Raw genomic sequence first — 24,219 nt, 5'->3', positions numbered from 1 at the left:
TGTGACGGACTGACAAACAATATCATTGATTAACGAATGAAAATACGCATAATACATGTTACGTCTCGTTAAACTGCATAAAGCGTGTGCTTGCATGACAACATTCATGTCCATCTCGATAATTTTGAGTTTTAATCCGATCTTTGTCATGGTCAAGCACACACACCTACGGTTTTGCAAAGGTGTACTACTACAGTTTGCTTAGGTTGCACTCTTCTATACCTTAGACGCAACGCAACTAGTTTAATATGGGTTAATCCAATTATCTGCTCCAACACCCAGTAGGATCCACGCATGCTTTACTCTAGTCATTTTGCCAATCAACTTTCAGATACTTATGGATAGTTAATCCAATTTAATTAAGCTTTGGACCAAAAGCTTGATTGCATCATAAAAGGCACATAGTGCGAACCTTTTGTCCATAGTGGGAAGCAATGACTATAATTGAGTTTTATATTCTGTTACCATTTTCAACAACGAATCAAATCAGTAATATAAAACTAATCAAGTAGATAAGGCACATACCATAAAAATGATACACCAGATGAAAGAATACTTCAAGCACGATGAAAACAATTCAAGAATAATCTCTAGCATCCTATATTGGCCCACGAGTTTAATACCTTATTTGATTCTTTGTCCATTCGGGTTTGATAAACATATAGTCTAATCCAAATCTACAATATTTTGTACGCATATGATTTCGTTCAAGATTTTATTCCTAAACACTTTCTGGCAATGGCTACAAGGAATAAATAGAAAAAAAAAATTGTATTCGACTAGGATATACGTAAATTTATTAATCACTCAAAAACATTTATTTAATTTCAATCATAACCTTTTCTTTATAATTATTCTTTCTAATTAAGCATAGAAACACAGTTAGATTCATGCCTTTCTAGTGAATTCTATAATTAGATTTGAATTGGATTGGATTAACCCAATATTCCAGACCACCATCCTTGTTGTATGGTCTAAATTCAAAAAGTACTGCCTCTGTTAATTCGGACACAACGCCAGGGTAAACAGGGAATTCCACATTCGATTTCCCTGGCCAAAAAGCAATTACAAATCGAAAAAGTAAGAAAGAAAAAACAGGGGGAGACAGAGGGAGAGAGAGAGAGAGAGAGAGATTCGTCTTCAATAAAAATCAAGGACGAAGCAGAAGCAGAAGCTTCTTCTTCTTCAATTCTCCTTCTCGTTTTCTCTCCCTCTCTCTTTCGCTCTCGCTAATCGTTTTCCAGGCGTCTTTGACTCACTCTCCTCGAAAAATTAGGTGAAGTGTATTGTATAAATTTCCAACAAACTGTAGCTCAATTTTTTCTCTCATCTGTTGCTTATAGATTCATTTTGATTTGGGGACCCAATAAGCTTGATTGTAATTGGGTAACAGGGCGCCTCAGAAATTGACCAACTGGGTTTCGGGGAATTCCAAATTGGGTCGGTCTGAAATTCAGAAATTGCTTAAATTGTTTTGGGAAAGTAAGTGACTTCCTGTGAGGAAAATTACTGGGTCTGAGACGAAATTCAATTTCAGTGAAAGCTTTTTTTCTCGATCTGGGTTTTGTGATTGAAGAGCCATGACGGTCCCGATTGCTCTGTACGCAACGCCGCCGAGCAGTGTGTGCTCGCACGCCACGTTTGATTTCGAATTGAGCTCCCGATCTTCGTCGTCCGCGGCTTCGACGCCGTCGACATCACAGAAGCCGGCGATGGGGGGCTTGTCGTGCTTGTTCTCGTCTCCGACGGTGAAGCATGCTTCGTCTTCTTCCAGCTTTTCGGGCGGAGGAGGTGAGGAATTGGGGTCGATGTGGCCTGATAGGGGTGAAGAGTTGAAGGAGTTGAGCAGCTCGTTCCGGTATTCGCAGAGCAAGTTCAATGGGGCTTCAATGAATAGAGATCAGAGCCCGATTTCGGTGTTTCAGGGCCCGGTTTCGAGTAGCAGCAGTGGGGTTTCGAGCTCTGCGAGGAGCCCTCCGATGAGAATTGCGCGGGAAAGGAGTAGCAATGGAGATGTGAACTTGCGGTGCGGTAGTAATGGGTTGTTTAATGGCTTTGTGAGGGGTGCTTTGGGGTCTTCCTGCGTGGATTATGACTCGCCGAGCTTCGAGGTGCGAAATGATGCTCTGGAGATGAGATCATCAGCTGTGCTGGATGAATTGACCTTCAATATGGAGGATGGGTTTGTGGAGGGCAATTTCGAGCCTTATGCAAGTGAGTTGCTTGTAGGTGCGCAGTTGCAGCACAAGATTTTCTATGAAGAGTTTGTTATCAAGGCTTTCTATGAGGCCGAGAAAGCACACAGAGGGCAGGTAATTTTGGATTTGATTGCTCTTGAGTGGTTTTGTTTTCGGTTTGGGGTTTTGGTCAATTGGGCTGAGAAACGTTTTGTGTTGTGTTGCATCTTATTGTTTTATTGTAGATGCGAGCAAGTGGTGATCCGTATTTGCAGCATTGTGTAGAAACGGCGGTGCTGCTCGCATTGATCGGGGCTAATTCCGCAGTTGTTGCTGCAGGGCTTTTGCATGACACGCTTGATGATTCTGTTATGAGTTATGACTATATATTTGGAAAATTTGGAGCAGGAGTTGCTGACTTAGTTGAAGGGGTAAGAGAATGAGAATTTTTTCATTACTCTATTGTGTGACTCGGTAGGAGTAATTAGATGAGTTTCTGTTTGTGTATGAGTAGTATTTCGCAATCATTGGCATAGGATTTTTACATATGGTGTTGTACATGTAGTACCGAGTCTAACTGGAATCCACTTATATAACTATCACTAATATGTTTCTAACAGCAAGCATGTGTAGAGGTAGTATTGTTGTAGCTATAATGATTTACCTAATGACATTCTTCCATAAGATACACAAGGGCTTTACTTCTGCCAACTTTTGTTTATTTAGTTTTCTTCTGTCTTTCTTTGTGTTGGATGTGGGGAAGATACTGCTTCATATTCTATTGTATGAAGCACAAAAAAGTGAAACCAGAGTGAAGACTGAAGAGGGATACAACAATAATCTGGGTTAATTTGTTTTTTGTTTTTTGTTTTGTTTGAGTAATGAACTGATCCTTTGGAATGTTGTTGTTTACTTAGGTGTCAAAGCTGAGTCATTTGAGCAAGCTTGCCCGTGATAATAATACTGCGTGCAAGACAGTTGAGGCAGACCGTTTGCATACCATGTTTCTTGCCATGGCAGATGCTCGAGCTGTTCTCATTAAATTGGCTGATCGATTGCATAATATGATGACACTGGATGCATTGCCCTTAACTAAACAGCAAAGGTTTGCAAAAGAGACTTTGGAGATCTTTGTGCCATTGGCCCACCGACTTGGAATATCAAGCTGGAAGGTGCAGCTAGAAAATTTATGTTTTAAGCATCTCAATCCAGACCAACACAATGACCTATCGTCTAAGCTTGAAGATTCATTTGATGATGCACTGATTGCTTCTGCCACAGCGAGATTAGACCAAGCTCTTAGAGAAAAAGCCATTTCCTACCATGTCCTCTGTGGACGGCATAAGAGCTTGTATAGTATCTACTGCAAAATGTTAAAGTATGTTCTCCCTCTCTGCTGTTGGCTCCTTTACTAGTGAAATTATGCTTGCAGCATGAAATTAATACAAGGTTGCATGTTTTGGTAGCCATAAGTTCTGGCATATTGGAAGTTCTACAAGGTTGCATGTTTTGGTTCTGGCATATTATTCCCCTTGCGTAATTGAAAATTTTAGTTGACTTATTGGGTGGGTTATTTTGTGCAGAAAAAAACTGAACATGAGTGAAATTCATGATATCCATGGGCTACGTTTGATTGTTGAGAAAGAGGAAGATTGCTATCAAGCACTGGAAGTTGTTCGTCAGCTATGGACTGAGGTTCCGGGGAAGTTCAAGGACTACATAACACAACCCAAGTGTAATGGGTATCAGTCACTTCACACTGTGGTCATGGGTGAAGGCATGGTACCCTTAGAAGTGCAAATTCGAACAAAGGAGATGCATTTGCAAGCTGAATTTGGATTTGCTGCTCATTGGAGATATAAGGAAGGTGATTGTAAGCACCCATCGTTTGTGCTTCAGATGGTTGAGTGGGCAAGATGGGTGGTCACTTGGCAGTGCGAGGCAATGAGCAGAGACCGGTCGTCGATTACCTATGCTGACTCAATCAAGCCACCTTGCACATTTCCTTCTCATTCCGATGACTGCCCTTATTCTTACAAATCCCACTGTGGTGAAGATGAGCCAGTGTTCGTCATTTTGATAGAGAATGACAAGGTTTATTTCTTAAACTTAACATATTCTTGACCAGTATTATTAACTAAAATTATCATACACTGGCGTGTTTAACAATTGTATGTCTTACCATATTTGTTCTTATATTCCAGATGTCTGTGCAAGAATTTCCTGCAAACTCGACAATTATGGATCTGGTTGGAAAAGTTGGGCGCGGGAGCATGAGATGGACAACATATGGACTCCCATTGAAGGAAGAACTAAGGCCTAGGCTGAACAAAATGCCAGTGAGTGATCCTACATGCAAACTGCAGATGGGGGATGTAGTGGAGCTGACTCCAGCTATTCCTGACAAGTCATTAACAGAGTACAGGGAAGAGATTCAACGCATGTACGACCGGGGCAGGACTGTATCAAGTGTAGGGTCTCCTGCTAAAAGCATGGTAGGCTGGAGAAGATGACCTTGTGCTCGATTGTCCCATATATAGTGTATTTCGGGGCGCACACGGTTATTCTTGTACAAAAAATCAAAAGCATTTGTATAGAACAGCTGCATGGTTCTGCTATTTGATGACCATCCGAATTCAACATGGTGCAGAACGGTTTATCTTGGGAGTTCCCAAATTGAATGCACTATATATTTCATCATACTCCGACAGGACTTGTTTCATTATGCTGAATGGATGCTTTCTAATATCAACTAAAATAGATGGAGTAAACGCAGAGAAACTGTTGGTTGGACATATCTTTGTGTTCAGTTGGTTATAATGAACAATTTATCCTCAACTATACAACAATGAATTCCACGACTTGATCTGTATGGTGTTGCAGTCTATTTCTTCTTTGAATGTGGGGATTGTAGTACATGACAAGAAGTAATCCTTAAAACCACAGCGTCTAAGCATTATCATTGTAAAAGGAACAGATACCAGAACTAAACGGCATGATGTTTACATTCTACTACATGTATAAGTATCATTACAAATCAGCATTTGTGACAAGTTAACAATAGTTTGATCTCGCTTCTCTAGACCAAAACGAACTGCAGCTTCTTCCCTTACATACCATATATAGCCTCACTTGGTGCGTTTAGCAAGGGGAAAAGATACCTTTTGGGATGTATTCTGCAGTATATCAGTAGGCTTCTGCTCTTGGGGTGGATTGGGTTCAACAGTTTCTTCATCCTCTTCCATTTCTTCAACTGCTTGAGCTGGTCGTTTCCTAGGGACTGCCAGTTGATAATTTGGGCTGATCAAGGTATCCTGGTCAGGTGGTAGCGCCACACCAGGCCCTGAGATGGATTTTGGTAATGGAATTTTGTTCCTGTTTCTGGCCAACTCCAGTAGAACCTGATTAAGAGTTAGCTTAAACATGTCAAAGTTTGTTATGTAATGTCCTAGATACACAGAGAACCCGATGGCATTTGCATTATCTCTTTGTTCGATCTTATAACACATAGCATAGTATATTCTGATGCATTTTCTTCTACATTTTTATTACATGAGCTCAGCTTTAGCATGTGAAAAAGAAGGGGTCAGAAGTAAATTACCTCTCTTGGAGGGGGTTGCGAGAAGCTGAAATTGACCTTGGACTGAATGGCAAGCTTGATATCATCGCAATCAATCGCACCCTTGCCCGCGTGATCAGAGTAAACTTGAGCATCACTGAGTACATCGACCACGTACCGATACCATAGCTCCAAGAATTGGTGAATAACGCGAGGTTCATAGTCCTCCACGCCCATTGATTTTAACAGCGTCTTCACAATCTTTGCGTCTCTTGGTAAGTCCTCATCTTCCCCTGCCATTTTCTGGTTCTGGGTACTTCTACTAGGTAGGGGCAGAGCTAATGGAATGGGCTAAACCTCCAAGTTCTAATGTGTTTCAGTAATCTGGACTCATACAATCAACCACGCAAACTCTCGTAAGATTATCAGTCTCGACACCCTTTTCACACCAAGGCCAAAAGAAATTGTAGCAAGAATAACCTGCAGACATTAGTATAGAGCAAAAGTGCTTAGAGGGGAAAATTTACACAACTTCAACAACCTAGCACAATAGTAGCACAATTTTCTTGATTCATTATACAGAACAACAATGAAAAGTCTGCTATAACTGCTGTTAGGGCAAATCGCAAGAACGAAAACGACAAGGGTTACAAGGCAAGCACCAAAATTAAAACGAAAACACAATGAGAGTCTAAGTAAAATGGGAGACCTAAGAACCCCAAATGGAAATTAGCATATCTCAAATTCTCAATTGCTCCACAGTCCACACTTAGAGACACAGGAAAGCATCAATTTGACACACAATTGCTTGAGAAATTTCCACCTTAGCATTTGACAATTTCGACAACGCAGAAACCCTTCTGCTCCTTAAAAATTAAGAATTTATTAGCAGGAATTTTGAATTTCACTATTTTAAACTCTGGATCGAGCTTACCTACATTTACAGTTCGAATCAAGAAGAGGACAGAAAGAGCGCAATCAGGAACGATGAGTAAAGAAGGAGGTAGCTACCGTACCTGGTTTTGTATCGCCGTGTAGTTAGAGAGAAGGAGGCTGTTGGGTTTGCTTGAGAGATAGAGAGCGGTGAGTGATTGCGATTAAAGCTAGGGCTTTGGCGACCGGTGAGCGGGAGAAGAAAGATGACCCGGAATTGGCTTTTAACTTTTAAGCTCTGCACTACGAAACTTCCTGTTGAAATTATTAGTCGTTTTGAGTGGGTTGGGTTTGTGTCTCATTGGGCTTATTAGTGTTTCCTCCATTGAACGCATCTGCTTCCTAGTTTCTTTCTTTCTAGCATCTTTTTTGTTTTGCTTCTTTTTTTTTTTTTTTTTTTTTGTTGTTTTTTTTAAGCGGTGGTGGATAGTACTCATAGTAGTCCTGGGCTCTTGGTTTTAACTGAGGTGGGGGAGGAGAACCTGAAGTTGGATATAAATAGAGAAAAATGTTTTAGCATTTTAAAGACTTTAAAAATTTATATTCACAGGATTTTAGTACCTCTTAATTGGTGAAAAATTCGTGAGATTTTTTTTTCACAATTCTGTATGTAATAAAAAAAAAAAAAAATTTAGGTATAAGTTTGAATTCCATTAGTATTTATCATTCTAAATTGCCTTATAGAATGCAGGTCACTTTGTTCAGAGAAATTTTCTTTTCATTTACTTGTCCCCACTTACATTATTAGATATATATCGAATACAATCTTCGATGAAGCTAAAGACAACAACAGAGAGATCACTACAAGTGGGCTTTAATTTAGATCTATCTCCAGAAAAATTCATGGACAGAACTTTGCCATGAAAGTACTAGCATCAACATGACTAAAACCCCAGCAAGTCCCCAGCTTGAACTCCCAATTCTTAGTACCCACGAAGGATCCGCAGAGGGAATGAAAGAAGAGCTTCCTTGTGTCGATGAAGATGAACTGGAAGATGACGAGGTGGTTTTAATAGCAATAATTAGTCCAGCAAGAACCATAGGAAGAACAAACCCAGAGCTCATCCGCTTTGTTTCATAATATCGTGTATCGGCTTTTCGACTCGTCACATTATATAGTGGTGAGAGTACAATTGCAGATACTAGAGCCAGCACCATGGCTACTGACCTTTGAGATGAGTTTTGGTGATTTGCGTACGCATAGGTTGCCATTAGTGCTGGACTCAATGAAGCTATCAAGGTTGGTTTACTTAATTTTTCTTAAAGAAAACCAACTTGAATCTCGATGAGGTGGAGTAAAAAGAAGGTGCGGGGGAGATTTATAGAGGAAAAGAAGGTGGGGAAGGCGAAGGAATCTAGGTGAAAGCCTGAAATTGGATGACAGAGGTGATAGACAGCCGTCCAAAAAGTGAAGAAAGCAAAAAGATGAACTGAATTTCAACGTAAATAATTGGTGGGATTGGTTAAAAATGGTGGTAAGGCCACACTAAAGAAGAATAGACGAGATTGGAAGCTTTGGAAGCAAGGTATTTCTGATCTGCTTTTACCTGTGTTCATACTTGACAGTAAGCAAAGCTAGCTGTTTAACAATCTAGCTAAGATTCCTCTGTATTTTTGTAACGTGTAACGATCCTAAAGTAATATCAGATTAATGTTATCGAGTATATTCCTAGTCCTAAATGTTAAATTGTTAATCTTTGAGTTTGAGTTATATACACTAGTGCTTATTGTTTAAAATATTTTCTCCAAAAATAATACACGATCGAATTTTAAGTCATTTGACACTTTAGTGTCTTAATTTTCCAAACTATCACTTTACTAACTCAATTTATTTTTAAACTCTTTACTCTCACAGGGCCCTCTCTCTCTAACCTGTAGAGAGAGAAAGTAGATCTGAGAAGAAACCCCCCCCCCCCTTCTCTTTTGGCCAAATCTTGATCCATCCGGATCAAGATTGAGGGCTTAAGAGTTGGGGGAGGTCCCTCCTTCTTTCCCTTCAGCATCCTAAAGACTATTGTTCTTCTCTCACCTTTGTGGTGTTTTGTACCCTTTGTGGTTATCTCTAGCTTTGTCCAGTCTATCTCTGGCTTTGTCCAGATCGTCCCTCCTTCTTTATCAATCTATCCCAAATTTTTCCAGATCTGACTTTATCTCCATGAACTCTTCCACCCAACACCTCATATCACCACTCCTCCCTTTACCTATGTTTTCTTCCATGAAAGTTTTCATGGCTACTGTTCCAAAAGTGAAAATCACTTATCTAGGCGAGTATGGGTGCTCACGCATGAGTTTCACAACCACCATTCTCCATTGTTACAGTCCTTTGATTTTCGATTCTGTCCTACTTCAGTGGCGTCGGCTCTTTCACGGATGGTGCATCACTGGTGGAGATGAGGAAGGTGCTTCTAGGTGTGGTATCAGACTTTCCATCCCATGTCTCAGATCTGCTCTTTGGGGTTTTTTGACTACGGAGTTACTCGGCGGCTTTGGCCAGCTTGGTTCTGCTTCGTGCGGCTTGTATTGGCTTCGTGTAGCTTGTGTCGGCTATGAGCGGCTTCTGTCGACTACGTGCGTTTTTGTTTTTTAAATGTTATTTTTAGGTTTAATCTCCTCTTACTGGCTCTATGTAGCTCAGTTGGAGATTAAATTTCCTATGTTGTTTCTGTATGGGCTTGTCCATCAGAATCGGTTTCCTGTTTTATCTTGCCATCTGGGCTGGCCTTGGGGTGGCTAATTAATCCCCTTTGTTCAGGAAAAAAAAAAAAAAAAAACTCAACTTATTTTTTCCAACTAGTTTTCATACTCACTGTCAGTAAAGATGTCAACTCAACTCATTTTGCAAGGGCATATTCGTCTTGCCATCTTTTTTTTAAAAAGAAAAAGTCAACAAAGACATACATCTTTTTTTGCCCCTTTCTTTCATTCTTGCGTTTCGTGAATATTATTTTTATCCTCTCTCTTTGTCATATCTGTAATACCCTGGAATTTTATAAATATTTCTTGTGAATTCTTGAAATTAATAAAGTGTTCATTTGTACGATTTCTTATTCTTGTGCATTTTTCTTGATTAATTGGTGAACTGAAAGTATCTCTGACAAATATTTACTCGAAACATTTTATTTTTAAGGGTCAAGAGTTTACTTTTTATTTGTTGAGTTTTTCAGAAAACTTCCTTCACGAATGTCGTAGATCACGTCGATACGAGTTAGTAGACACGCGGAACGGATGAAAGAGTTATGATCAACGGAAGTATTACTATTTTTGGAAATTTTTGTATAAATTGAAAATTTTCAAAAAAGTTTAGGAGTGGCTCAAGTTGCGGCGCGAGTTGGTTCCTGAACCGGGTTGTGCAGAGAGAAAGGGAATAGGGTTTCGTTGACTGAAATGAAAACTTTCCAGAAATAGATGGGTGAAATTGCTATTTATAGTAGGTTTTCCGAAATCGTAACTCGAAGTTTTTAGATCATAACTTTTGAATACAAACTCCGATTTTTACGTGTCACATGTCTACAAACTCGGTTTAACGTCCTCTACAACTTTCATGATGGAAGTTTCCTAAAAAATTGAGTCAAATAAAGAGTCAACTATTGGTCCCCAAACAACCGAAACAAAGGTAAAAAGTAAGATTCTTAATTATTTACCATCTGAATGACCGGTAAATAGGTAAATTTAAGTACGGGGCATACCACAGGGCAAGCTAGAGTCTGCAGCCATGGAAACCTGGTTTAGACAACGACGTGCTTGGCTGGGGTTGCGGTTCTTACTCGTGGGCTGTTGTGGCTCGGAGCTGGCGGCGGTTAGGAGAGATGATATTGAGGAGAAGCGATACTGGGGATGCCAGTGCTGATGAGTGATACGCTCAAAATGAGTGTCAATTTAAACCCTGCATCGAATTGTAATATGAGTAAGTAGGGTATCGTTCTAAACTGGGGATTGGGGTATACTTCCTGTCAAAAACGTTAAACAAATTAGTATTATTCACAAAGTATAAAATAAAATATATTTACAGAATTACAAGATAGGGGATTTCGAAAGTTTGTATCTAAATCTAACTACTAAATATTATACAAGTGTTCAAACAAATTTGAATCAAAGTAGAAGTAGATGAATGGAGGAAGTAGAGATATAATTAACAACCATTAACACATTAAGCAGATTATCAAACATAATTTTAGAATCAAACATGTCATAGAAAGAAATCAATCAAGAACAAACCATGAACGCATGCATAAGTTCTTTTTACTTTCCTTAATTAGATTAACTAGATGAACGCACCATAATTAACCCTATTAATCATGCAAAGTTAGTGAGTGATCAATTCCCCAACAAAACACAATTAACGCATTAAGAACATGTGAAAGTTTGATCAATTTAAACAAAGACAACAAGTTAGAACGCTAATCTTATCATGCAAAGCTCATTGTTCATTTACCTAAGGAATTATAGATTTTTCACTTAGCAATTAAGACCTAGAACGCTAGCATATCTTAATTTGGATGCAATTACATGGTTATAATTCTAAGTTGCGCACCAAAGAACATAAACACATAAAAGGTGGGATTGAAGCACAAAATCAACAAACAATCATGCAATATTTGAAATCGAAAATTATAATCTGAAAAACCTAAAACAAAACATGCTTCATGGCTATTGGAAATCAATCTTTAACATCCAAACTTCAATCTAACAAGAATTCGAAACATCCAAAATAACAAAACAAAAATCTGTTTTGAATTACAAGAGAAGAAAACCGAAATTAAACTAGAAAATGACATGGCTACACTTTTGAAGATCTCAAGAACGCAAGAAAGCTTCAAAGGTGGTGGAGGCAAGATGAGGACCACGGCAAGGAGATGTTGATGGAGCTTGATCATGGCTTCTTGACTTGAAGAGAGGATGACAAAATTTGAGAGAGAAAAGGGGAGGATTGCGTATTTGATTCAGGGTTTGATGATATTTTTGATTTGTGGAAGGGATGAACGTGTATGGAGGGAGAGAGATGGCTGAATGGAGTGAAGGAACATGCTTCTGACGTCCAAAATAGGTGTGTATATATAGAGGATGCTTTAGACGTCAAACCCTAGCACTCCGTCTTCAATTCTGATTCTCCTTCCTTCTTTGTGTTGATGTAGACTTCCTTTTGAATTTTCTCATTGGTCCACATTATCATGGCTGCAATATATCCTCAAAATCAGATCAAATATGGAGTAGAGACCTTCCCAAACTCTTCCCAAAAGATATTCACATCCGAAACTCTCTTTATTTGCACAAAACCGATTTCCGGGCAAACTGACCTCCGTGTATTAAATTCGGCCATAACTTCTTCTAGAAAATTGATATTGATGAACCTTAAAAAGATCTGGAAACTAGACATCCGTAGCTTTCCAACCATATATAGATAAAAATTTTCTGAGCTCTGAGATGTTCTCAGGACTCTGTCGAAGTTGACTGATCTGCACAGACAGATTCCTAAAAACTCTCCATTTTTGGGATTTCCGAAATCTTCTTGAATATTCTTTATTTTTCACGGCAAAACCAACTAGAATTGTTTTAGGATTCTTTCAAGACGTCAAGAAGGGTCTAGAAACTCATGTGCAAGTCACATGCTTCAATCTTTGGGCCAGACTTCTCAATTGGACAATTTCAAAGCCCATTCCTTCAATTGCCGAAATTCCTTGTGCATTCTAGAACATTCTTGAGCATTCTTGAGTCATCTTGAAGCCACATCATCTCCTAGCACCACTAGAACTCCTAGTGTCATTAGGTTTCCTAGTCCAACTAGGACTCTGTCATTTCTTCATTTCCGAACATCATTTTCCCGAGCTCACTCCTAGTTGCATTAGGATTCCTACTTCAACTGGGATTCCTTCTCCTAGTAGGATTAGGAAAGCTTCATTTCTCAATTTCTTTGTCATTTCTGCGCCTCATTTCCTCCTTGCCTTCATTTCCATCATTTCTAGCTCTTCTTAGCTCATTTCTTGCGTTTGAAGCTCAAATGTACCTAAAAACACAAAACTAAGTTAGAAATGATATTGTTAAGAAAATAATTAAGCAAAATGTAGGGAAAATATTACTAAAAATATAGAAAATATTACTCCGATCAATGAGGGTGCTTCGCACTGTCTTGCTAGGGTTCCATTGTGGTGGCTGGGTGACGCTGATATTACGTGGTTGATCGGGGATGAGGTGCATGAGCATTTGGGTTTGTACTTTGTAGGAGGTGAGACCGCCGACGGTGGACCTGCTAACGCGCCACGGGATGATTTCAAACTGAAATTAGGTATGGATCTCAATTCTTGGGCACATGCGATGCTAGGGCTGATGTGGTTGGTGGTGGGCCTGGGGCTCTATTGTCTTGCTGGAATAGGTCCAATGATTTGGGCTCTTTGGTGGGGCTTTTGTTTTGTTCCAAGTATTTGGGTATGCTATGCTATATTTTGGGCCAGTAGGTCTATCAGGTGCCCTAAGGATGCCTCCTCTATGTAGGGTGGTCCTAGGGTTCCATGAATAAATTAGGGTTAGTTCTTGTGTTGTTTCATAGTTTTCCCTAGTAGTGTCTGGTTATTGTTTTTGTGGACTTATTATTAGGGTAATGTTGCATTTTAAGTGGCTTTAGGGCTTATCAAAGTATGGCTCAATCTTGTCGTAGCCCAGGTTATGGGTGAGCTAATTGTCAGTGATGTTATTTACATTGTATTATTATCAGTGTTCTAAAACTCGGCCTAGGCGGCCCTAGGCGTTGGGCGGTGGGTGTTCGCTGCGACTAACCCTAAATCGCTGAGGTAGTCGGCTTGGGTTTTAGGCGGGCGATTAGTCGATATGGGCGGGCAATTAGTCGGCCTAGTCGTCTGGGCAGGCTGGTCAGAGTGGGCGTCGTTCCTTGAAAGACTACAGATCTAGAACACCCAAAACCGAGAATGAGTCAAAAATCCAAACTTTAATACATATTTTGATTTCAATTAAGTTTCAGGCCAAAATTTTAGTTGCAAAGGAGTAGAAAGTTTGAATCTTTAAGAATCTAACTGACCTGTAGCAGAGACGCAGAGTGTTAGAATCAAGTCTTCAGCCTCCTCTTTAGTTCGTGATCTGAAGGCCACCAGAATTGTGCAGATTCCGATACTGCATTAGAGTAGACGAAGTGGTTCCTACCGGAGAACCGAGAGCTTGAATTTGACGCGAAGGCTATGGGGGAAGGAGACGGAGAGCATGTTGAAAGCACTTTCGAGTGGCTAAGGGACACCGGCATCGGTGAGTGGAAGAACTGAGTGTGGTGTTGATGAAGGATGATGAGCCCAGGGATAGAAACTGGGAAGTGCAATTCGAGAGTGAATTCACCTGGGCGATGATGAATGATGACATGGTTTGGAATTGTGATGTGTGGTAGTGATTAAGTGATATTTGATTCACTGTTGTTTGTCTTTTGCATGTTGGACAGTTGGACTTGATCATTACAAGACTATATACTATTCCTTGATCATTACATTTGGACAATTGTGAAATATTGGTTCACAATATTCATATTTTGAGTATGTTGATTATTTTTAATTATATTAATTATTTTTATATTCTTATTTATATGTTAAAAAAATAAAACTAAAATTAAAAAAACAAAATAGCGCCTCCCTTAGTTACCGCCCGACTAGTGCCTAGCGATTTTTTAACCTTGATTATTATTTATTAATAGATTGCCACCGATCTCCCTTGAAAGAAAAAATATTTTGTCGACAGAATACACATTTTTTGATGAAAATTCGTCACTAAAAGCCTCCAATTACAAAAAGCCCTTGCTGACGAAAATTACCATGGCAAAAGGCTATAATTTATTAATTTTTCAGTTTTATTATTTTTTTTACAAAATATTTTATATTGGATTTTTTTTTCCCGAAACATTACATTGTTTGTGGATAGATTCTTTGAAGTTTTTGAAGATCTAGTCAAACTAGCTCGTGAGCTTTATTTAATTTATTTTTGGAATTTTTTTTGAACCTTTTCTGATGACTTAGTAGTAAAGGTTCTTTTTGTAAAAATACCATCTTTTTCCAGCGAATATATCGTTGGCAAAGATAATCATAAAATGACACCTTCAATGATCAATTATTATCTATCTATACGTGAAGTTCAAAATAATTTTAATGTGATTTGGTTATTCAATAGATTAATTACAATTTATAGACTTTAGATTTTGAAATCCAAACAATTACTTTTACAATAGATTTTGTCTACTTTTACATTGAGGATAGTTTGATTCATTCATAGGTGTCATTGTATAATCCAATAATGTGAATTACATAATTAGTAGATTACATCTTATAGAATTAAGAATTTTCAAATTCAAATCACACATTAAATAACTATTCACTTTCTACAAATGAGTGTAATATGATTTAATATTTTCTGTTATCATTGTACGTGTCAACAAAGTTAAGATAGTTATCTTAATTAATACATTATAATTTATGGGTTTCAAATGAGAATAATATGACATTTTCAACTACCAACTATTTGCATTCTACAATGCTCTTGTATTAATGCTCTTGTAGCGGTAGATATTCGTTTGCAAAATTTGTGAGAAAGAGCAAAATTCTTGCCGACGAAAAAATCCACACCAATTGGGCAATTGTCAAGCCCCATATTATTAGTGATTGTGAAAAGTGCCAACTGCCAAGGACAGTATTCACCGTATTCTCTGTTTTATATGGCTTTCACATTCTTATAAAAGAATTCTTGGCAACAAAATTTATGTCCAGTGAGTCTTATTTTTATGATTTTGTGAGGGAATTTTTTTTAATGAATTTCTCGTAGGGTGGTTATATTCAGATCTCTCAATTTGCTTTTTATACCTCCTTTATTTTTTTCTATCAAATTTCCTAATTTACCATTATTTGTATTTTACATATTTGAATTCCATTTTATCAGCCTCCTATTCCATTTATTTATATCTTCAGCTCAAGTTGGTTGCCGGGTACCAAGGTTCACTGCAAAGTTTCCACAATTTGGTCGGCGGCGCAAGCCCAGAAACAAATATGAGCAGGAATTGGTTTGAGTTAATTTTTTGGTTGCAGAACAAAGCTTGCATGTTGATTCAAAGTGGCCAAGCACTGTGCTGCAATGCACAGTTGGAGCATTTCACATGTGCCGAAGGGGTTTATCTTGGGCCTAGGAAGCCTTTGGGTTTCCCTTGACAAAGTCAAAAAAAAAAAAAAAAAAAACTTGCATGTTGATAATGAGAATAGAAATTATATTTCTTTAATAAAGGATTGTAGAATACTGATTTTCGTTGGCTCTGTTGCTCATCAGATTTATTAACCCATTGGATTGCCTTTGTTATAGTTGTTGAATGAAAGATTAAATATAAATTAATTCATAATTCCTTAAGTTTGATAGAGAGAGACGACGGAGAAAACATATTGGATATGCAAATAAATAGTGTAAACATATCGCATTGGAACTTCTCTGTTGGGATTGCACATGGCCATAATATTCACTTTGTAAAAGTAAAATGCAATTGGAATTGGTCTACTCATTTCATTTCATAGTCCCTTTATATAGGGAGAGAATTACAACGGAAATATCAATTACAATGATGACATTAACTACTGATTGGTCATTGATCCATGCTGATTGATGGTGATTGCTAATTACTTGATTCCCTCTCCGTCAATCACTTTGACGAAGGCACATAATGTGTTTTTCCTTTAACACTCCCCCTTGTGCCAAGTCAAAGATGAAATGGTGCATGAGTTGTTGCCTCACTAAAAACCTTGACAAGTAACAATAAAAACCCTGTGGGACAAAAAATACACCTTGGTCGAAGGAAAAGAGCACAACACACCTTTTACATTTGAGGATGACATGTGTGTGTTAGACTCCCCCTAACGTCTACACCTCCCCTTGATCCTTACATTAATCAAGGGAGCTTGGAAAGTCTTCACATTCCTATGCTTTTCACATGTTTCTCAAATATGGCCTTAGGCAATGATTTGGTGTACAAATCTGCCATATTCTCCTCAGACCTTACTTGATTCACTTGAATCTTGAGGAGGGCATGTTGTTGCTGATTGTAGAAAACTTTAGTGATATGTGTTTTGTATTATCACCCTTGATATGCCCTAGCTTCATCTGTTCGATGCAAGCTGCTTATCTTTATTAATGCAAGTAGTCTCTTCAGTGGTAGAACTCAAACCACTAGTCCCTCGAATATGTGTGATGATAGCTCTTCACCATACACACTCACGAACTGCCTCATGTAGAGTAATGGTCTCTGAGTGGTTCGAGGAGGTAGCCACAAGGGTTTGCTTGGTTGATCTCCAAGATATCGTCCTGTTCCCACTGGTAAATACATAACCAGTTTGGGAACGACCTTTATGTGGGTCAGAGAGATACTCAATATCAGCAAAACCAACCAAAACGCCATTTGGCGTTTCGGTGTAGGGAGTGACGCTTTCGCCATCAATATTTCCTTTAGGGATTGCAGTTCCATCTGCGGTCCCTCTTGTCTCTCTGTAGGGAAAGAACAGTCCCAAGTCAATGGTTCTTTTTAGGTATCGAAAATGTTCTTGATACCATTCCAGTGACGCTGCGTTGGCGCTGAGCTAAATCTAGCTAACAAGTTCACTGAGAATGCAATGTCTGGTCGAGTACATTAGGCTAGGTACAATAATGCGCCTATTGCACTTAGATAGGGAATTTCAGCTGCCAACACCTCTTCTGAAGGAATGGATGGATTTCAAAACTTTTTAATTAGTGCGGAATTAGTTTAACCATTAAACTACTAACTAAACATAAAATCCATTCCTTTAACCCATGATCTTGGCTTATTGTGATATGTATGTAAACATAGCATGCATAGTAAGGAAGAACAAAGAGGGAGTTTATGTTCTACTCACCCTTGGAGCGTGATTTTAATCCGATCCAAGTGAACCACCAAAGTTCCTCTCCTTGATCTCTCCTTGTGTGTGTTTCCTCCACCTTGAAGCACCTTGGATTAAGAACTCCTTCTTGTACTCCTTCTTGTGCTTGTAATCTTCTCTTTGATGTAACAAGTAAAGCCACAAAAATATATGGCCTCTAAGGATCTTCACCAAGTGAATCAAGAGATGAAGAAAGATGAAAGAAAAGAAGAAATTATGCAAGTGTTCTTCTTTCCTTTAATTTTGTAATGGACCAAGAAAGAACTCTTTTTCTCTCTCTCTCTCAAATCTGAAAATAATAGTGTGGAGACACACACTTATTCTCTTTGTCCATGCTTTCACTTTTATATAATAGGAAATAACTCCAATTACTAAAAGAAAATATTGACTTTCATAAAGCCAATATTTTGGCTGGTCCATACTTGTTATTGGGCACTAAAAATGTGTCTTGGGCTTTCATTTAAATCTCATTTAGTGAAGCCCAAGTCCACACGAAAAGCCCGACAATCGTTTAGGCCCAATAGGTTCGGTTTTACCCGAAAAACCTAATTATGTCCAAATAATAAATCTAATTAATTATTTGGTCATAACCAACTCTTGTTTAATCTTCTTCATATACAATCTCAAGGATCCACTTATATGGTGTGCGATCTCTTAGGTTCTAATTAACAAGGCAGTGAAGTTTATAGAAACCATTCTATTTTGTTTACGAATCAAAAACTCCATTTTTGATTCTCCCTTGTTATTAGGATTATAAATGTTTATTAATCCTCGGGGACTTCACAAGTCATGAGTGACGTCTTGCAACATATCATGACTACCCTAGTTAATGTAGAATGACAAAGAACCTATTCAATTGGAATTACAATACAATACGGTCATTCTCTAACACTATGTTCTAAATCACATCATCGGGGTATGGAATTGATATGTCAATCCCCTAATGTGATTTTCATTCTTATGTGATTCTTAGAATGTGATTAAAAACTCCTTTTTAATCTCATTCAATGCTTTGGCCAAAGACTCATTGAATCACATCTTTGAACATACACCTTATTTACTTAAGGATAGAGATTCCTTATTGTACACTCACATGTCTCCATGACCGAATTGATTATACCAATGAATGCATCTATTATATCCATTAAGGGACACAATATTATTGCATCATCAAGAGATAATCCATTCACTCATAAGACAACTATGGTGTCTCAGGTCAAAGGACTAATTTGTATTATTGCAATTTAGAGTTCAAGTTTGACATGTAAGTAAGACTCCATACAAGAACTCTAATGATCGCGTTCAGTGTACTCTTTAAGTTAAGAGCACCCACATACTTGTATTAGTGTCTCTACACAAATGACAAGAGACATATCATCCTCCATATTGAGCATACATAGTATGTGCTAGTCTTTCCGGATTATCAATGTCCAAGTGATAATCCTATGACTAGGAACCTTTTAGGATAAGAGTGTGAAAGAGTAAAGGTCTCACACATCTAACTCTTTAGATTACTTTCTCTTTAACTCATATTCCTTGGACATTGTTCAATCAAATATTAAATATAAGCAATGAACAATAAACTTGCCATTTTGATTAATAATAATTACAATAATAATTACATCAAAATGATTGTTTTAGGACACAATTCCTTCATCTTCGTCATCTTCCTTTGGACAAAATGGATATTTCCTTGCATCCAAGCTTCGACCGATCATGGGAGTGCTAGCAGGATGCGCTTTGTCCATGTTATATTGCCTGACTTTTGGACATACGCAGACTGGTGGATTAGTATTCCACAAACTCGGTGTTCTAGTTCAAGGCCTAGATAGAATCGAGTTTTCCCAAGATTCTTCATCTCAAATTCGGATTTTAAGTAGCTCGCGGTTTCTCTTATTTCATCAAGAGTACCTATTATGTTCATATCATCGACATATACAGCTACAATTGCAAATCCGGAACTTGTTTTCTTTATGAATACGCAGGGGCATACTTCATCGTTCTTATATCCCTTCCCAATCAAGTAGTCACTTAGACGGGTATACCACATCCCCCCGGATTATTTCATTTCGTAAAGTGAGCGTTTCAACTTAATTGCAAACGCACTCCGTGGTTAGAGTCACTTTCAACTTAATTGCAAACGCACTCCGTGGTTTAGAGTCACTTGACTTGGGTAATGTAAGGCCATCAGGCACTTTCATATATATATATATATATATATATATATATATCTGAATCTAGATCCCCATAGAGATATGTAGTAACCACATCTATGAGCTGCATTTCCAGTCCTTCAGAAATTACTAAGCTAACTAAGTAGCGGAACATTATATTACGGGAGAGTATGTCTCCTCGTAGTCAATTCCAGGGCGTTGTGAGAAACCTTGCGCTACAAGGCGAGCCTTGTACCTCAGGACTGCATTCTTCTCATTACGCTTTCTGATAAAGACCCATTTATGTCCTACAGGCTTTACACTTGGTGGGGTTAGCACTATCGGACCAAATACCTGTCTCTTTGTCAGAGAATCTAATTCTGCCTGGATTGTTTCTTTCCATTTAGGCCAATCTGCTCTTTGTTGACATTTTGCAACAGAGTGTGGTTCGATATCATCGTGCTCTATGATTTCTTGAGCAACAGTGTATGCAAATACATCATCAATGTGTATGGAAGATCTTTCTATCAACTCATACGCACTCTCATAATCCATTGAGATTTATTTGTTCTCTGGAATTATTTCAAACATCGGAGCGTCCTCCAGTATTGATTCATGGACATAACTATGATCAGAGACAATCTTGTGAGAGGGATTCTCTACATTGATGATTAATGGATCGGTTTGTGCCTTACTCGCCCTCTTCTTCCTTGGGTGAGTGTCAATCGAACCAAGTGGCCTCCCCCTCTTCCTTTGGGGAGCCACAGCCTCAACCACACCTCCACTAAATGTGGTTGCAGTGCCTCTATCTGCGGCACCGTGCCCCTTGTTGGAGACTTCTAACCTTGCAGGCACATTTGCAGCTGGTATATGTGATCTCGTCACTTTTGCGATATCAGTAAACGCATCAGGCATCGAATCTACTACGTTATGAAGATCGATTATTCTTTTCACTTCACTTTCACATTGTGAAGTGCGGGGAGCAAAATGAAACAGAGCGGGGACAAACCACGACAATTCCTATTGTTCCATTGGAAAATCCTTTTTCCTATCTCCCCCTAACGACGGGAAGACTGTCTCATCAAAGTGACAATCCGCAAATCTAGCGGTAAAGAGATCGCCTGTCAAGGGTTCCAAGTAGCGGATAATTGTTGGGGATTCGTATCCAACATAAATACTTAATCGTCTCTAAGGACCCATTTTGATGCGCTGTGGGGGCGCAATAGACACATATACTGCGCAACCAAATATGCGTAAGTGTGAAATGTCAGGCTCATATCCAGTTACCAACTGGTACGCAGAAAAATGGTTGGCTAGCAGTGGGTCTGAAACGAATAAGTAAAGCTGCGTGCAATATTGCATAACCCCATGCAGATATAGGCAGGTTGGTACGCATAACCAATGCTAGGCCTGGGCATTTCTGACCGGAAATCCGGTTACCGAACCGTCCGAACCGAAAAATCCGGGTCGGGAACCGAACCAGTTGAAAACAGAGCAGAAAATGAGGCTTGGCCCACCGAACCGTATGTATCCGGGTCGGAACCGGTCCTCACCCTTAAACCGCCCGAATACAACCGAACCGGACCGCTTTAATATTTAAATTTTTTTAATTAGTAAATACCTGTCAAACTCTCATTGGTTGAAATCCGAGCCTATGTGAACTCGACTGCACCAAGTCCTAACATCTAACTCTAAAAGCCTAACCCTCGCGACCTCACCTCATTGTCTCATTTCGACACTTCCTGCTCCTCTTTCACGCCGCTTTCACTCCTCTCCCTCAACCAGTCAACCCAGAAGAAGCGACCTCGACGGCTCAAAGCCTCAAACCCAGCTATCTCTTCTCTTCTCGAGAGAAGAGTCAATTCACTCTCTCAGTCTCTCGTTTCTGACCAGATCGGCCAATCGGGTATGCCTTCAGGCTTCAGCCTTCTCTTTTCTTTTCGTCTCTTATTTTCTAAACGTTGTTCTCTCACTTCTCTGTATCACTGACTCATCAATTCATTTCCTCACCTCTCTGTACGCACTGCTGTGGGATTAATACAAACAGGGGAATATTTTTATGGGCTTGGGCGGACTCTTCAAGACAACATGATGGAGTATTGTATTGGAATTATTGAATTGAATTTGATGATGATGGTGGGTGAGAAACAGAGAAAGTATGGGTATGGGGTTTGTCTGTGTTTTGTTTCAATTGGAGTACTATATTGGAATTATTGAATTGAATATGATGATGATGGTGGGTGACAGTGTGGTATGGGGGTTTGTCTGTGTTTTGTTTCAATCAAAAAAATTTGTGATTCTGTTTGCACTTGCAGGTTGTGGAAGGGAGCTATGGAAGGGACATCTGACTTTTAAGGCCAAATAGTGAAACCGGCCCACACCGAAACCGAAACCGCACCGAACTGGATTTCGGTGTAACCGAAGAATTCGGCCTATGATAAAAAAAAGCGGTTGCGGTGTGGGAAACAAGCAAACCGTTTAATGCGGTTCGGATGCGGGTTGGGCTTCAAACCGATCCGCACCTAACCGTGCCCAGGCCTAACCAATGCCCTAGCCACCATCTGTAGCCTTTTGATGGTGGCTTCTGCGAGACCATTTTGTTTATGCACATGGGGTACAGGATGCTCTGCATCGATCCCAATAGACATGCAATATTCATCAAATGCTTTTGATGTAAACTCTCCAGCGTTATCAAGCCTTATAGACTTGATAGTGTGATCAGGGTGGTGAGCTCTTAAGCGTATAATCTGTGCTAGGAGTTTTGCAAATGCAGCATTTCTTGTGGACAATAAAATGACATGTGACCAGTGTGTCGAAGCATCCACCAGAACCATAAAGTACTTGAATGGTCTGCATTCTGGATGGATAGGTCCACAGTTATCTCCTTGTATCCTTTGTAAGAATGGAATGTTTTGTTTTGTATCTTTAGCATAGGAAGGTCTCGATCCTGTTTTTGCTAAAGAGCAGGCTTTACAAAACGAGTGATTTGCCTTTGAAATAGTCAATGAGGCATAATGGGATGGAGGTAGTGTTTCTGGTACTTCAGAAAGCAATGACTGCATTTGAGCAGTACTAGGACCAACACCTTGCAGTGTGGCGGATTTTTCTCCCATTTTATTTTTCACTCGAAAAAAAAGGATGTCCGTATGAGTTCTTTAAAATACGGATCATCATGTCACGACCGGGGTGCCCTACGCGGTCGTGCCAAAGCCTGTATGAGTCAGTGTCCCACATTTCATTGTTGGTGACAACATAGGATTCAATAATCCGAATCGTAGTGAGGTACAGTCCACTAGATTGACTCATAAGTTTCTCTAAAATGTGTTTCCTTCCACAATTATTAGAGGTAATATAAATGTATTCAGTTCTATCCTCACAGTGTGTTTCTACATGATAACTGTTGGCATGAATATCTTTGAAACAAGGTTCGATTAGCTTTTGGTGCATACAGAGCATATCTCATATTCTTTAGAGTATTTTTATTTTAGGTAGAGTGATAGTCTTTTCATTCAAATAACTTTTCTCTAGATGTATTGCTTTACATCTTTATAGTGCTATTTCGAACCATGTAAATATGTGTAGTAAATAAAATCGAATAAATTCAGTGCTTCAGAATAAAATTCGAAATTTATTAATAAGCCAACGATAATCAAATCAAGGTCATGTTCAGAAATCTAATTCATCAAACCATTATTGAAATAAACTTTAAGACCAAGTAATAGTCTAATTAAAAATGAGGCATTATGCCTTCACAACTGTTTTTTTTTTTTTTTCTTCTGGTTTTTTTCTTTTCTTTCTGGCAGGCTGCTGCGTCGAGTTGGGGTGGAGATTGGGCAGTGCTGCAGTGCGCGGGACTGCTGCTGTCGGATGCGCGGGCTGCTGCAGACGGGGTTGAGGCCTCGTGGGACTGTTACAAGGCGAGATCTGCTGCAAGCTGGGATCTGCAGGTGGGAGGTCGCGATGATGCAGCGCTGGGAGGTGGCTTGGCTTGCGGGCTGATGCGCGAGTGGGCAGCGGAGGTGGGCTGCGCGGCTGTGCGTTGTGCTGGGTTGCAAGGGTGCTGCTATTGGGCTGCTGGGCTCGGTGCTGGGGTTATGCAGCGCTAGGAGTGTGCAGCGCTGGGATCTGCAGTCAGGGCTGTGGGTGGGTTGCGCAGGCGTAGGCGCGGGGCGCTGGGTGTGCTGCTGTGCTAGCAAGGGAGGCCTGTGTTGTGTGCGCAGACGGGTAGTGGCCTGGGCTAGGCTGGAGGTCGGTGGGGGTTGACGGCAAAGATAATTCTTTTTTTTTTTTTTTTTTTTTTTTTTTTTTTTTTTACAATTGGTGGCGGCACAGAAGAAGAAATTGTTTTTTTCTAGGTTTTGCTTTTGAAAACTAGGTTTTTTTTCTTTAGCTATTTGCTCTGAGCGTGCTGATAACGTGTAAAAGTAAAATGCAATTGGAATTGGTCTACTCATTTTATTTCATAGTCCCTTTATATAGGGAGAGAA

General features: G+C 39.3%; 3 protein-coding genes across 3 annotated transcripts; 2 read left to right on the top strand and 1 right to left on the bottom strand.

The window, feature by feature from the left end:
• The first annotated feature begins 1,083 nt into the window (after positions 1-1,083).
• Positions 1,084-4,879, top strand: LOC133725487 (probable GTP diphosphokinase RSH2, chloroplastic). The gene is made up of 5 exons (XM_062152766.1): positions 1,084-2,312; positions 2,423-2,608; positions 3,095-3,555; positions 3,761-4,271; positions 4,382-4,879. The coding sequence occupies exons 1-5, from the start codon at positions 1,581-1,583 to the stop codon at positions 4,688-4,690; spliced, it is 2,199 nt and encodes a 732-aa protein (XP_062008750.1). The 5' UTR covers positions 1,084-1,580; the 3' UTR covers positions 4,691-4,879.
• Positions 4,880-5,105: 226 nt separating this feature from the next.
• On the bottom strand, positions 5,106-6,924 carry LOC133725488 (transcription initiation factor TFIID subunit 9). Its single transcript, XM_062152767.1, has 3 exons — positions 6,753-6,924; positions 5,779-6,216; positions 5,106-5,578 (listed from the first exon to the last, which is right to left on the bottom strand). The coding sequence occupies exons 2-3, from the start codon at positions 6,034-6,036 to the stop codon at positions 5,306-5,308; spliced, it is 531 nt and encodes a 176-aa protein (XP_062008751.1). The 5' UTR covers positions 6,037-6,216; positions 6,753-6,924; the 3' UTR covers positions 5,106-5,305.
• A 1,900-nt stretch (positions 6,925-8,824) lies between these two features.
• LOC133730681 (uncharacterized) lies at positions 8,825-22,268 on the top strand. Its single transcript, XM_062158230.1, has 5 exons — positions 8,825-8,937; positions 9,020-9,083; positions 21,431-21,638; positions 21,780-21,894; positions 22,048-22,268. Exons 1-5 carry the CDS (start codon positions 8,825-8,827, stop codon positions 22,085-22,087), a joined length of 540 nt encoding a protein of 179 aa, XP_062014214.1. The 3' UTR covers positions 22,088-22,268.
• The last annotated feature ends 1,951 nt before the right edge of the window (positions 22,269-24,219 follow it).

The sequence above is a fragment of the Rosa rugosa genome, chromosome 1 (assembly GCF_958449725.1).
Source record: "Rosa rugosa chromosome 1, drRosRugo1.1, whole genome shotgun sequence".
Taxonomy (NCBI): domain Eukaryota; kingdom Viridiplantae; phylum Streptophyta; class Magnoliopsida; order Rosales; family Rosaceae; genus Rosa; species Rosa rugosa.
The sequence above is the reverse complement of the archived record's forward strand: the minus strand, read 5'-3'. Positions and strand labels throughout refer to the sequence as shown.